The following is a 15217-nucleotide window of genomic DNA, read 5'->3' on the forward strand; positions in this document are numbered from 1 at the left end:
GAGGAGGAGCGAGCGAGCGAGCAGGGCTGCCTCTCCTGTCCTTGTTCCTTCGTTTCCTCCTCCTCTTCCCTCTAAGACTTTCCCACCCAGAACCCGCCCCGTCTGCTTTCTCCGTCTCCCATCGCTGCTGTGTCCTGAGCTTCCCTTGTGTCTGCGCAGGGGCCGCGGCCTCTCCATCTCTCTCTCTCATTGTGCGTTCTGGTGTCTCCCCGTGTCTGAGTTTCCGTCTCTCGGGGCGCTCCCAGCGTCTCTCTCTGACCCCCCCACACACACCGCCCCGCCCCCCCCATCCCCTCGGGGCCTGTCGGGCCGCCACACACCCTACTGCCGGCCTCTGGGTCCCTGAGACCCTTTAACCTGTGAGGACGTCCAGGATCACAGGTGAGGTTCTTGGGAGCCTGGCATCCGGCCCAACCACAGCCTGAAGGTTGCAGGCCCGACACCTGACCCCTGACCCCTCTCTCCTTCCTCCCTCCAACCCCAAGCCTGACATTTGACCTGCAAGAGGAATCTGGCCTCTGACCTCAGGCCACAGGCCCCTCCCCTGCCCCACAGTGACCTCACAAAGGTCACCCGCTTCTCCCCCAGCCCAAGCTCCCTGTGCGATGGCCCCGCGGGCTGCAGCCAGCGCCGTCCCCTGCGCCCTGGTGGCCCTCGCGGCCTTGGGGCCCCCCGCCTGGGCCTGTCTCCTCTGCTTCACATCCTACAGCGAGCGCCACCGCATCTGCCGGATCTTCGTGGGGGTGGAGGGCCCGGAAGTGGAGAAGTGTGAGAAGGCGTTCTCGGCTGCCTTTGAGGGCCTCCTGGACACTGAAATCAGTGAGGAGACCCGCCACCTTCCTCCATCCTCCAGGGCCCTGGGGGGGGGGGGAGAGGTGGGGGTGGAGGGAGGGGTCAGAGAGGCCTGGAGAGACCCAGCAAGAGAGAGAGGACAGACTGGCAGATAGGAATGGGGGACAGAGGCCCAGACAGGAGGCCGGACAGAAACTAGGGACAAAGACTCAAGCGGACAGGAGGCTAGAGATGGGGGGCAGACACTCAGAGGCACAGGAGGCTAGAGATGGGGGCAGAGACTTAGAGAGGGGAAGTTCGAGACTGAAGATAGAGACGCAGAGAGGGGAAGATAGAGGCTCAGGGGAGAGACTCAGAGGGAGGAGGATTTATTATTTTCATTATTTTTGTACTCCTCAACCGAGGATGTTTTTCCCCACTGATTTTTAGAGAGAGGGAAAGACAGAGAGAAACATCGATGTGAGAGAAACACATCGATTGGTTGCCTCCTGCAATCGTCCCTGATCAGGGCCGCGGATCAGGGCCCGGGCCTGGGAGGAGCCTGCCACCATGGTACGTGCCCTTGACCGGAATTGAACTCCGGACCCTTCCGTCTGAGCCAAACTGGCTAGGGCAGTGGTCGGCAAACTCATTAGTCACCAGAGCCAAATATCAACAGTACAACGATTGAAATTTCTTTTGAGAGCCAAATATTTTAAACTTCTTCTAACGCCAATTCTTCAAAATAGACTCGCCCAGGCCGTGGTATTTTGTGGAAGAGCCACACTCAAGGGGCCAAAGAGCCGCAGTTTGCCGACCATGGGGCTAGGGCAGAGGGAGGAGGATTTAGATGGGAGGACCGAGACTCGGTAGATATAGGACGAAGTCTTAGAGAGACAGAGAATGTCCACACAGGTGATATGTTAGGGGAGCTGCTTCCCTCAGCCTCTGCCCCACCCCCCCCCCCCCACCCCCAGATTACGATGAGAGAAGCCACCTGCATGACTCCTTCACCCAGATGACCTTCTCCCTCCAAGAGATAGCCACTGCTCAGGGTGAGTGGGGTGGGACGGGAGGCAGCAGCAGTGGGAGATGGGGGCGTGTGCGGGGGGAGGGGGCACCCCTGGAATGTGGCAGTGGTCTAGGAGCAGAAGGCACTGGGTAGCCAGTTTCTTGTCAGGGACATGATGGCAGGAAGTAAAGGGATGGTCCCGGTAGACCTAGAGCCTGAAGCCCAGGTCGGATCAGGTAGATGTGAGTTCTGACCTGGCTGTGTGGCTCTTCTTGGGTATGAAGTTCAGGACGTGCCACTGCCTCCTTCTGTACCTCAACTTACCCACCTGTAAAATGGGACACCTTCCCTGCCTCCCGGGATGGCTTCGGAGCTCAGAGGGAGGGAGGGGGCCCTGAGCAGAGGACCTCAAACAGGAGATCTTCCTCTGGGGTGTAACACGTGGCCCTTATGCCAGAGACGGGAACTGTTGGGGGGGGGGGGGGGAGGGAGGCTCGAGCTCTTTGTGCAGCATAAACTGGCCTCCTCGGAGGTCTGGGGGCTCACGGCTTATTTCTCCAGCTGCCATTACTTCTTGCCCACCAAACATTTTGACAGAGATCCCCAAAGGTGGGAAGGAGCCCTATCCAGTGGGTGTCTTGGGGGTCCAGGATGGAGGAGACTTCAGCTGCGATCCCCCTCCCCCAGGAAGACCTGAAGAATCAGAGCTGGCAGAGATGGGGGGCAGGGCAGGACCCCAAGAAACGCCCTTTCTCCCCACAGGGGCCATGTTGTCCCAGAAGATGTTGAAAAGAGCGGACAGTCTAGAGTGGAGGCGGGGAGGACTGGGTGGAGGCTAGGGTGAAGGAGGCTTGAGCTGGGGGAAGGGGAGGGGCTGTGAAGAGAGGGCATGGAGATGAGGGGACAGGGCTGAGGGAGTCCAGGGCAGGATGGATGAGGCGTGGGTCTGATGGGCTGTTCCCTCCCTGGGGAGAGGGAAGAGGAAGCGTAGAGGACAGTGCCTGGGGTTGGGCTCTATGGGTTCTATGGTCATCCCTCATGTGGGGGGCTGAGGAAAAGAAGCAGTGGGGGTAGATGGGGAGCGGGGCTAGGACATAGTGACTGTGGGGGACCCAGGGGACATCTAGATAAATGGGTCTGGGGTGTAGCTGAAGGGTGAGGGAGACTTGAGACTCTGTCTTGTGAGCAGGGGGAGGACAGGGTCAGCTCTGGGTATAGGAAGACCCTCTGGGGCTGTGTGAGGACCTACTGGAGGCCGGGAGAAGCTGGTGCAATAATGATCTGCAGAGATATGTTTAATGTGCCGGGAACAAAACTGAAAACCACCTGCCCTCAGGTTGCTTATATTGCCGGGGGTGGGACAGACGAGAAACGTAATCAATGAACTACGATAGTGTGTCAGTTGGCGAACCACGCTGTGGAGGAAAACAGAGGGGAATAGGACTGGGCCCGTGGGTCGATCATTTTAAACAGGTTGGTCAGGACAGGTGCAAATGAGAAGGTCCAATTGAGCAAAGACCTTTGTCAGTGAGAGCCACGCAGAAAACCTGGGGGGAAAACTTTCCAGGTAGAGGGAACAGCCAGTGCAAAGGCCCTGGGGTCAGTGTGGTTGGCATGGTATCACTGAGGGAGAAATCGAAATGAAATGAAATTAGTGAGGCAGCAAAGGGTCGCATCCTGTAGGACCTTGTAGGTCAGTGATTCTCAAGCCCCAGTGTACGAATTCTCAGAATCTTTTGGGAGCGTGTTAAAAGGCAGGGTCCTGGGCCCAACCCTCCGTTTCTGACCAGTAGGTCTGAGGTATGGCCCAGAAATGGGACATTTCTAACAAGTTCCCTGGAACACACTTTGAGAACTGCTGCCTTGTACCAACTTTGCCTTAAGAAGAAGACAGGATGTGATTGGGACAAGGACAGAAGCAGGGTGACTGGTGGTGGCTCAGACCAGTGGCAGTGGTCCAGGTGGGTCAAGATGAGTCTGAGCTGAGGGAGATGGAACTTAAAGACGGAGGAGAAAGAAGGTCAAGGATTTGACCGTACGCTCAACCTTCCCCATATATGGGGGAGGCTGTGTCTGCCAGGCAAGTTTATTTATGTTACTTATCCTCAAGGATAGCCTCATACCAGTCTGGTGAGATGGGGTTTTATAAACCCCTATTTCTAGATGAAGAAGTTGGGGCTCAGCTAGACAAGGAGAACAGACCCAGGAGATATCTGGACCAGAGTTATGTGAGGTGAGAGCAATAGGAAAGAGCAAGGTTGATCCTGGGTCTCTCCCAGAGGGAGGGACATGCTGACTTAGAGTGGGTCTCAGTGGTGGCAGGTGATAGACTGTGTGTGTAAACCATAGAGTGGATAGCACGAGGTAGAGGGGAGGGCAGTACACCACAGGCAGTGGTTACCTGTGGAGCTCGGGAGCCCGACCGCCTGGGTTCAGATCTGGCTATCTGATGCTGGGCCACTCTCCCAGCCTCTCCATGCTTCCTTTTCCCCATCTCAAACTTGGCGATGGTAAGTGGTTGGCCCTTCGGTACCACTCACTGTGTGGCAGGCACCATTCTAAGTGGTTACGGGCAGTATCTCATGCGGTCACTAAATGGTGCCTGGCACATAATTTGGGGTGGGAATGCTTTTATGTTGTATGGCATTAAATGTTCCCCGAACCCAGTGAGGTAGACACCGATATTGTCCCAATTTTATGAACGAGGAAAGTGAGGAAGGTTAAGTCCCGTAGGGAGGGGGGGTCCTCAGGATGGATATCCCAGAAGTGAGTCGGGTATGCCCATAAGTGGAAGAGCCAGGACTCAGATCCAGACCTTGGGAACACTGGAAGCTCCTAACCATAGACCCCTCTTTTGGAGAGATTTCACAGCACCGATCAGCACCACCTTGTGGGTCATTTGGTATGACCCCTGCCTCCCGGCCTCTGGACATGTCAACTCTTATCGCCCCTGGTTTCATGGATCTATAACACCCCATCCCCATGGCTTCCTTGGTAAATCCCTCGTTCACCCTCACCATGAATCACTTGGTTTGGCCTATAGGTATTTCTTGAATGACTCCTCCAACATCCTGGCCTTTCATTCGAGCGTCCCACTCTGACCACATCCTCCTGATCATCCTGCCATCTCCATACCACTTGCCTGCTCTGTGGCCAAGACGAGACCTCTTAAGCCCTGGACTCTTCATCTTGAACCCACTTCCTGGCTTCGGTACCCCTCTCTCCCCTCACTTCAGCCACTCTTGCCAGTATCCTCATTTCACTCCCTTTATATGTGGTTTTAAGTCACAGAGGAACCCGAAATGGCTGAAGCTATGGGAAGCTTCTTTCTCCCATACCAAACAAGGCTTGAGACAGGCACTTGAGGCTAGTACGACTGCTCCATTTTCTTGGGAACCTAAGGTCCTCCCAGCTTTCTGCTTTGTCATCCTAGGGTGTCCCCCGTGTCCTCATGGTCCTATGTGACTGGTAGAGCTCCAGCCATCAAACCCAAGTTTCAAGCAGCAGGAGAGAAGATGGCACATGCTACTCAGTAAGAAGGCTACTTCCTGAGGCTCCCACAGGGACACTTCCACTTGTATCTCAATAGCCAGAACTTAGTCATATGACCATCACTAGGTCACGTGATCACAGCTAGCTGCAAGGGAGGCTGGGAAATGTAGTCTTTTAGCTGTGGGTGCTTTTCTGGCTGAAAGCATTCTGTTACTGAAGAGTAATAAGCTATTTGGAGGAAACTAGCAATTTCTGTGTATTAGCTTGCTGGCGCTGCTGTATTTACCACAAACTGGGTGGCTTACACAAGAGAAACTTATTTTTTCCCTATTCTGGAGGATGGAAGTCCAAGATCAAGGTGTCCGTGTCAGCAGGGTTGGTTTCTGCTGAGGCCTCTTTCCTTGATGTAGTTGACCTCTCTCCCTGTGTTTCCACGTGGCCTTCCCTCTGTGTTTGTGAGTCCACGTGTCCTCCCTGTAAGGAAGTCCGTCACATTGCATTAAGGCTCACCCTAATGGCCTCATTTTAGCTTCATTCGCTCCTTAAGACTTTGTCTCCAAGTGCAGTCACATTCTGAGCTACCAGGGGTTAGGACTTCAACTTGTGGATTTGGGAGAAGCACCGTTGAGCCTAAAACACCCTCTGCTTTTCTGACTTCCAAAACGACATCTACCACCAAAACAATCCAGCCGTCCACTTTGGGAAAAGTCACAGAACCTTGCAGTTTGGAAGGCAATGGTCACAACTCAAACACCCATAAGGACAGAGAACGTGAAAGAAGGAAGGAGGAGTAGAAATGAATCCAGGTGGGGATCATGGCAAGGTGTCAGGGACATGCCGTGACTAAGGGGGTGGTGGCTGCTAAGCTCCAGCTAGTTGCAGCCTCGTGGGAATTCTGTGTCTGTTACAGCTCTTCCAAATGTCTTAAAACATACGCAAACATTTTATGTGACTTCCCCCCAAATCTTACAATGGCAACTGTTCATTATTTTAATACTTTCCAGGTTAAATATAACATCCAGTGGGTGGAATTGGGCCACAGGTCACCACCCGTTGTGGTCTCCACCCCAGTTGAACACTGGAGTTCTGCACATGATTACTGAACATTTTTTTTTAAATAATGTTTTTATTGACTTTCAGAGAGAGGAAGGGAGAGGGATAGAGAGATAGAAACATCAAAGAGAGAGGAACATCTTTGATAGGCTGCTCCCTGCAAACCCCCTATTGAAGATTGAGGCTGCAATCCCTGGCATGTGGCCTGATGAGGAATCGAACCAGCGACCTCTTGGTTCATGGGTTGATGCTCAACCACTGAGCCACACTGGCCAGGCATTACTGAGCGCACTTTCTAAGATGCAGAGTGGGCTCCTGGGTTCTAGGAGCACAGCACTAAAGGAGAACATAAGAGATAGACTTTAAATGATCACCATATATATAAAATAAGTAATTACAAACTGATGAGAGCTATGAATGCAATGAAGGAGGGCTAAGAAAAATAGGGAACTCAGTTAAATTAGGAATTTAGTCAGGGAAAAACCTCTTAAGTAAATGACACAAGGTATGACGTGAACTCTTTAAAATTTTTTGTATTGATTTCAGAGATGAAGGGAGAGGGAGAGAGAGACATCAACGATGAGAGAATCATTGATCAGCTACCTTCTGCACGCCCCCTACTGGGAACTGAGCCTGGAAACCCCAGCATGTGCCCTGACTTGGAGTCGAATCTGAGACCCTTCAGTCTGCAGGCCGGACTCTATCCAATGAGCCAAACCAGCTAGGGCTGATGAGACTCTTAGGAACTCTCAAACGCCTTTGTAACTCATGCCTATGTATGTACGCACTGCCTATGTAAGGCATGACATGAAGGATGAAGAGGAGTAGGGGGAAGATGTACTAGAAACAAGCCAGCATGTGCAAAGGTCCTGAGGTGCTGGAAAATATGCTTTCCCATTTAGGAGAAGTGAAAGATGCACAATAGGAGTGACATAGAGAGTGACAGGAAACTAGGCCGTACCTGGTAAGGAATCTGATCTTCAACCTCCCCCTTCCCCTCAACATGATAAACACATGAGACAGAGAAGGGCTTCCATCAGAGAGACCGTCAGGAGGAAGAAGGGAGGAGACTGGGAATAGCCTGGGTGGGAGGAGGTAAGAGGAGGAAATGGTGTCTATACCAAAAACGGGTAGAGAGGGGCTGGGAAAGAGGCACAGACACCATTATGGTGAGTCCAGCTGAGCTCGCCCAACCGCGGGTGACTGGGTGGTGGAGGAGGGGAGAGTCTTGACCACAAGGCCTCCCTCCATCCTCCAGGGTCCTATGAGGTTGCCTTCCCTTACGCTGCAGAGAAAATACAGGAGGTCATTGCGCAGCTTAAAGAAGGTAAAATGGACTCCCAACTCCTTCCCCCAGGTACACACACAATTTAAAAAAAAAAAAAACCAGTCTTAAAACGGCCATTCGCCTGATGGATCTCTGAACCGCCTGCCCTGGGTGGGACACAGGCTCTCCTCCTGCAGGAACCACTGGGGATCTGGCCCCGCCCCTTCGATCTAAGGTTCCCTCCCCAGCAAGGATCCCTTCTTGGGATGGTCCTGTCCCGGATTAGCCCGAGCCTCTCGCTCGGACCTGGCCCCGCGCGCTGTGCAAGTGGGCTACTGGCTTCAGGCCTGGCCACACCTCTCACCGGGCCCCTGAGACTCGCCAGGGGTCAGGCCCCGCCCCCTCGGTGGAATGCACCAGGGCTGGCCCCGCCGCCTCTGCACACAGCAGGCCTGCCACCCTTAGATGGCCAGAAGCCACCGGGGCCCTGACCTCCAGTGGAGTTGTGCAGGCCCGCCGGGTCCCCTGGTGGCATACAGCGGGCCCGGCCTCGCCCCCTTCGAGGAATGCACCGAGCTCAGTAACGTCCCCTCGGGGAGCTCCAGGTGGGCACCTCCCTGCACTCCCGGGGCTGAAACGCTTCCTCTCTCTCCGCAGTTCAGGCCTGCATCCCTCCCTGCGGTAAGCCCTCCACTCAAAAGCTCAGGATTGCGGGGGTAAGGGACGCGGTCAGGGCCGAAACGGGGGGTGGGGGGTGCGTTCCTGGTGGGAGCGCAGGGGTGGGCCTCAGATCCGAAGGAATCCAGTAAGAGCCCTGGAGAGAAAAGCAGGCATTGCTCCCCAACCTCATAAAAGGCGGGTCCGAAAGCCAAAGCAAACCAATAAAAAATAAAAAAAATCCCAGGGGCCGAAGAATGGTGAGAACCAGCCAATGAGCGCAGAGAAGGCGGGGCCCGGGTTCCAGCCGGTGGGACCCAGGGAGGCTGCCAACCCCTGACTCGCCCGAAGGGACGCGGGCTGGGAAAGGCGAGCGGCGCCCAGACCCAGCGTTCCCGCCCACAGGGCACCAGGAGCTCTCCCGGCGTTTCCGCTGCCTCGGGTGCTACTCCAGGGTCTGCGACTTCCCGCTGGACTGCCCAAGTGAGGGGCGGGGCCCGGGGGGCGGGAACCGGAGGGACCCGAGACAGGGCGGGGCTGGAGGAGGGGGCGTGGTCGAGGGCGGGGCCGAGGTGGTGACGCGGCCCGACTCCAGTTCAGGACGTGACGGTGCAACGGGGCGATCAGGCCCTGTTCTCCTGCACCGTGAAGTTCCAGTTGCCCAAAGAGGAGATCGCCTATTCCTGGAAGTTCGCAGAAGGAGGTGTGAGTAGGGGCGGGGCCCGCGCGAAGGGTTTTGGAGGCGAGTTGGGCTGCTTGGAAGATGGGGAGCCAGGACGCAGGGGTGGGGCTGGGCGAGGGGGGGCGGATCTCGGCCCAGATTCAGGCTTCGTGCAAAGGGAGGGTCGTGGCATTTAGGGGAGGAGTCAAGGCTCACACTGCCGGACCCGGGCTTGGGGACTTTGCGTCATTGTTTAGGGCGGGTGAGCAAGTCTCAGACCCCAGGGGCGGAGTCAAGATTTAGGAGGCGGGGGGGGGGGGGGGAGATGCTTGAATGGTCGGCGAGTAAGGGCGGAGGGTGGACCTCCAGAAGGCGTGGTCTAGATCGGGGGCGGGGCTTGTAGGGGTTCGGTAACGAGTCCGATGGGAGTCCGACCTGGGGCGGCCCCGCGGTTCCAGCCCGTGCGTCCCTGCAGGTGCGGACTCGGGACACGTCCTACTTCCGAGATATGCCCCGGGCCCGCGGGTACCTGGCGCGGATCCGGCCAGTGCAGCCCACGCACAGCGGGACCTTCTCCTGCGTGATCGCACACGACCAGCTCCCGCTGGCGCGCCTCTACTTCTTTCTGAACGGTGCGCGCGGGGCTGCGCGCGGCGGGGGCGGGGCTGCGCGCGGCGGGGCCCGCGTCCCGCTGACGTGCGCGTCCCCGCAGTGACGGGCCCTCCCCCGCGCGGGGAGACCGAGCTCCAGGTCGCCTTTCGGGAAGTGCTTCGCTGGGCGCCGCGAGAGGCGGAGGGGGTCGAACCCTGGAGGCCGAGCCTGGGCGAGCTGCTGGCCGAGCCTGAGGCTCTGACGCTCAGCAACCTGTGCCTGATCGCGGCCGCCGCAGCCTTAGCCTCAGCCGGTGTGACCCTGCTGGCGTGGTGAGTACCCGGAGGCGGATCGCAGCACCGAGCTCTCCTGAGTGCCAGTTCCTTCGTTTTTCAGACATAGAGGTCCAGGCCCCCAGCCCCTCCTCCCTCAGACCCAGGAGTCCAGGCCCCCAGCCCCTCCTCCCTCAGACCCAGGAGTCCAGGCCCCCAGCCCCTCCTCCCTCAGACCCAGGAGTCCAGGCCCCCAGCCCCTCCTCCCTCAGACCCAGGAGTCCATGCCCCAGCCCCTCCTCACTCAGACCCAGGAGTCCAGGCCCCCAGCCCCTCCTCCCTCAGACCCAGGAGTCCATGCCCCCAGCCCCTCCTCCCTCACACCCAGGGGTCCAGACCCCCAGCCCCTCCTCCCTCAGACCCAGGGGTCCATGCTCCAGCCCCCTCCTCCCTCAGACCCAGGAGTCCATGCCCCCAGCCCCTCCTCCCTCAGACCCAGGAGTCCAGGCCCCCAGCCCCTCCTCCCTCAGACCCAGGACTCCAGGCCCCCAGCCCCTCCTCCCTCAGACCCAGGAGTCCAGGCCCCCAGCCCCTCCTCCCTCAGACCCAGGACTCCAGGCCCCCAGCCCCCTTCTCCCTCAGACCCAGGAGTCCAGGCCCCCAGGCCCCTCCTCCCTCAGACCCAGGAGTCCAGGCCCCCAGCCCCTCCTCCCTCAGACCCAGGAGTCCAGGCCCCCAGCCCTTCCTCCCTCAGACCCAGGAGTCCAGGCCCCCAGCCCCTCCTCCCTCAGACCCAGGAGTCCAGGCTCTCTCCACCTTTGGGACTCAGACTTCCAGGACTCAGATATCTGCTCCCCAACTTCTCTCCTCCACACACAACCGCCTCTTTCTTTCCCCAGGATGTTCTTTCGATGGTACTTCAGTGGCAACTAACCAAGGTATCTTTCTGTTCCCTATCCTATTTCCATCCCTAAAATAAAGAATATATTTCAACTATACAAAGGCTTTCATCTTTGAAGGTGGTTACTGCCCATTTAGGTAGGAGGAGGGCAGCCTGCCCCAAATATGCCCCCGGAACTGTGCCTCCAGAATGACTGTAATATAGCCCGTCACCATGCAGGCCCCATGGTCAGGGATTTAGGCGTAAGCCCGACCAACCCAATTTCTGGCAGCCTCCTTGCCATTTCCGAGGGCAGAAGACACCCTAAGCAAGATTCTTCTCACCCCTGCAGGACGGGTGACATGCTGCTTCCTGCCTAAAATGATGTTTCTCCCTTTTTTGTCCGATTAACTCAGTTATGACTTCCCCTATACAGCCTTTACATGTACAGTAAAACCTCGAAATTACAGACTAATTCGGGCCAGCGAGTGTCTGTTAAAGCCGAAAGTCCATTATATAATAAAGTAGGTTTTTCTGAATGTGTATGTTAAAAAATTGACAAATTAGGTTACCTGTTTTTACTTAGGTAGACACATTGGTGTAATTAAAATTAAGTATGAATGAAAAGTTTAATTTCACGGAAAAGCTTTCTGTATGTCTTACTGTAATTTCCAGTTTGTACTGACTAGGTCTAGCCAATGCGTGCATTCACCAGTCACGGAGAGTAAACAGATGCACCCGGCGGGGGCGTGGCTTAGTGCTCGTGGGAACATCCCCTCACAGAGTTAAAACTGCTGCAGAAAGGCCACTGGACAACAGATCCAATTAACCCACGGGATGCGATGTGATCACATATTAAGCGTCCCCCGAACATCATTGATGAGCAGTGACTCTTGGATGTAGGTATGTAGACTGCAGTGCTCACTTCGGCAGCACATATACAGAGATTAGCATGGCCCCTGCTCAAGGATGACACGCAAATTCGTGAAGTGTTCCATATCTATCTTACCTTATAATAGACAAATATGCAAATTGACCGCACCTTCGCTACGCCCAAGCCACGCCCACCAACCTCGCCCACCAGGAAACCGTTGCAGGAACGCTGGGGTGTGGCGGAGCCCAAGGCCCGGAAAGCCACCCAGGGCTTTCCGGGCCTTGGGCGCCAGCCGCGTGCCTGCTCCGATCGCAGGAGCGAGCCGACCTGGGGGTTCGGGTCGCAGGGACGCTGGGTGCAGCCGAGCCCAAGGCCACCGCCCAGGACCAAGCCGGGACCCTGAAAGAAGGTAAAAGGCGGTGGCCACAGCCAAGGCCTGGGTCCCCGGTGCCGGCAGAAAACTGGTGCAGGCAGCCAGGTGAATGAAGGTCTATTGCACGAATCTTCGTGCAAACGGGCTACTAGTCTATATAATAAAAGCCTAAGCAACCATTACCTGGTAGAACGACCAGTCGCTAGGATGCACATTGAGCACCAGGGGGCAGAAGCTCAACACAGGAGGTGCCCGCTGGTGGCCAGTGTGCTCCCACAGGGGGAGCACCGCTCAGCCAGAAGCCTGGCTCACAGCTGGCAAGTGCAGTGGAGGTGGCGGGAGCCTCTCCTGCCTCCATGGCCGTGCTAAGGAGCAGTGAGCTAAGCAGTAAGGAGCAGTGAGCAAGCAGGCAGTAAGGAGCGAGGGGTCCCAGACTGTGAGAGGGCACAGGCTGGGCTGAGCAACACCCCCCCCCCCCCCGTGCATGAATTTCATGCACTGGGCCTCTAGTATATATATAAAAGCCTAAGCGACCATTACGATGAAAGGACTGGTCACTATGATGCGCACTGACCACCAGACACTCAACACAGGAGCTGCCCCCAGCCCACAGGCCCCGATCACCTGATCAGGGCTGAGCCCCCAGGCTGGGATGGGGAACCGGTGGTGGGTGGCACTAGACGCAGCCCCTTTCCCAGAGGGTCCAAGGGCCGGCTCCCTTCTAGGGATGGTGGCCAACCTCCTGGGTCTCTCCCCCTGTCCCTCCCTCAGCAGTCAGGCCCTGATCACTGGGTCTGGGATGGGGAACTGGGGGTGGGTGGCAGCGGACGTAGGCAGTGAGGGAAGGAGCGGGGGCGGAGGCGGGGAACCTGATCGGCCCTGATCACTGGCCAGGCATAGGGACCCCACCCGTGCACAAATTTTGTGCACTAGGCCTCTAGTTTTTTAAATAAATAAATAAATAAACTATAGTTGTAGATATGTAATATTTATTTATGTTGGCAAAAATACTACTGTGTTTTTTCCAACATATGGCCAATCTATACTAGTAAAAGGGTAATATGCAAATTGGTCACAACGCCCTCACAGTAACAACCGAACAGCAGGCTGCGTGGAGCAACCAAGCCAGCAGGGGGGGCAGGGAGGGGCAACCAGACCAGCAGAGGGGGCAGGGAGGGGCAACCAGGCCAGCAGGGGGGGACACTAAGGGGTAACCAGGCCAGTGGGAGGTGGGGGGGGGGGAGTTAGGGGTGACCAGGCTGGCGGGGGGGCAGTTAGGGCGATCAGGCAGGCAGGCAGGTGAGCAGTTAGGAGCCAGCTTTCCGGATTGTGAGAGGGATGTCCGACTGCCTCTATTTTAGCACATGCATAGCACTTGCTCAGAGCTAATGTATTTTTTTAATCTGGTTTTGTGTCTTCCCCACCTAAAAGATAAGCTCCCTCTGGGCGTGTACTCATTCTCCTTCACTGATGTGTGCATTCACTCAGCGAGTCTTTACTGAGTGCTTAGTATGTGCCAGGCATTTTCTAGGTACTGTCGAGACAGCAGTGAAGAAATCAGAACAGATGAAGATCTACACCTTCGTGGAGTTTAGATACTAGTGGAAGGTCAGACAATGAACAAGAAAATTAAGCAAAATAACATTTGCCTTCAGTTCTATAATAACTAGAGGCCCGATGCATGAAATTCGTGCAAGAGTAAGCCTTCCTTCCCCTGGCTGCCAGCTCTGGCTTCCCTCGGGCACCCAGGACCCGGGACCCGGGCTTCCCTCTGGCTGCCAGCACCCGGGACTCAGGCTTCCCTCACAGCAGGAGGCCCCGCCCACCCGCCACAGCCCATCGGTGAGTGGCCTGGGCCTCCCTCTTTGGGGTGATGGTGGAGCCCCCCGACCAATTGCATCACACCTGCCTTGGCTGGCCTGGCACCAGTGGGTGTCATAGCATAGTCCTGGATGGTCGTCTGGATGGTCATTCCGCTGTTCGGCCGTTCGGTCTATTTGCATATTACACTTTTATTAGATAGGATATGTGGGATGGAGAAAACACATCAGGGAAACTGAGATAGGGAAGGTTGGGGGGTGGGAGGGAGCAAGAGGAGCTTTGGAGAAGGCCTCACATTTATTATCTACTAGAGGCCCGATGCACGAAATTTGTGCAAGGGGCTCGGCCCTCACAGCAGACCCGACTGCCTCGCGGCCCTGCCCCCCACCCACTGGTCGTTCAGGAAGGTGGTCCCAGAAGGTCGTTCTGCCATCTGGTCTAATTAGCATATTAGCTCTTTATTATATGGGATATATATATTTTTTAAATTGATTTAAGAGAGGAAGGAAGAGGGAGATAGAAACATCAATGATGAGAGAGATCATTGATCGGCTGCCTCCTGCACACCTCCTAGTGGGGATCAAGTCCACAACCTGGGCATGTGCCCTTGACTGGAACTGAACCTGGGACCCTTCAGTCCACAGGCCAATGCTCTACTCACTGAACCAAACCAGCTAGGGCTATTTATATTTTTTAATATATTTTTATTGATTTCAGAGAGGAAGGAAAGGGGGGGGGAGAGAGAGAGAAACATCAGTGATTAGAGAGAATCATTGATCGGCTGCCTCCTGCACGCCCCCTATTGGGGATTGAGCCCTCAACCTAGGCATGTGTCCTGACGAGGAATCGAACCATGACCTGGTTCATGGGTTGACCCTCAACCACTGATCCACATTGGCTGGGCAAAGTCCCCATATTTAAATAAATTAGAGGCCCTGGCCGGCGTGGCTCAGTTGGTTAGGCGTTGTCCCGTGCACCCAAGGGTTGCTGGTTCGATTCCAGTCTGGGCACATGTATGGGGTGTGCAGGAGGCAGCCGATTGTGTTTTTCTCACATCCATGTTTCTCTCCCTCTCCCTCTCTCTCTAAAATAAGAAAGTAAATAAGGGGATGAGGTGTGAGCCATGTGGGTATTTTTGTTAAAGGTGTTCCAGCAGCCCAGCTGGTGTGGCTCAGTGGTTGAGCATCGACCTGTGAATCAGGAAGTCATGGTTTGATTTCCAGTTAGAGGCCACATGCCCAGGTTGTGGGCTTGATCCCCAATGTGGGGCATGCAGGAAGCAGCCAATCAATGATTCTCTCATCATTGATGTTTCTCTCTCTCTCTCCCTCCCTTCCTCTCTGAAATCAATAAAAATATTTTTAAAATAAAATAATAAAGGTATTCCAGCAAAAGAAACAGCAGAAGCAAAAGCCCTGAGGCCAGAGTGTGCCCTGCGTGGTGGGGGCGGGGCGGGAGGAAGGGGGGTGAGGGAGGGGGGATAGCAAGGAGGC

The 15217-nt window shown here is 55.8% G+C and overlaps 1 protein-coding gene and 1 pseudogene across 5 annotated transcripts; both read left to right on the forward strand.

The window, feature by feature from the left end:
* Positions 1 to 578: 578 nt before the first annotated feature.
* Positions 579 to 10763, forward strand: SPACA6 (sperm acrosome associated 6). Of its 5 annotated transcripts, none has more exons than XM_054709996.1 (9): positions 579 to 819; positions 1749 to 1826; positions 7587 to 7655; positions 8253 to 8276; positions 8658 to 8735; positions 8848 to 8957; positions 9389 to 9545; positions 9626 to 9836; positions 10676 to 10763. In XM_054709996.1, the coding sequence occupies exons 1-9, from the start codon at positions 606 to 608 to the stop codon at positions 10707 to 10709; spliced, it is 975 nt and encodes a 324-aa protein (XP_054565971.1). In that variant the 5' UTR covers positions 579 to 605; the 3' UTR covers positions 10710 to 10763. The 5 variants fall into 5 exon arrangements, with proteins under 5 accessions (XP_054565971.1, XP_054565970.1, XP_054565972.1 ...); XM_054709995.1 differs by having other exon boundaries at positions 8848 to 8955; positions 9372 to 9545; XM_054709997.1 differs by lacking the exon at positions 8253 to 8276 and having other exon boundaries at positions 8848 to 8955; positions 9372 to 9545.
* An 810-nt stretch (positions 10764 to 11573) lies between these two features.
* Positions 11574 to 11660, forward strand: LOC129147829 (U6 spliceosomal RNA; annotated as a pseudogene).
* Positions 11661 to 15217: the final 3557 nt, after the last annotated feature.

The sequence above is a fragment of the Eptesicus fuscus genome, chromosome 21, assembly GCF_027574615.1.
Source record: "Eptesicus fuscus isolate TK198812 chromosome 21, DD_ASM_mEF_20220401, whole genome shotgun sequence".
NCBI lineage: Eukaryota > Metazoa > Chordata > Mammalia > Chiroptera > Vespertilionidae > Eptesicus > Eptesicus fuscus.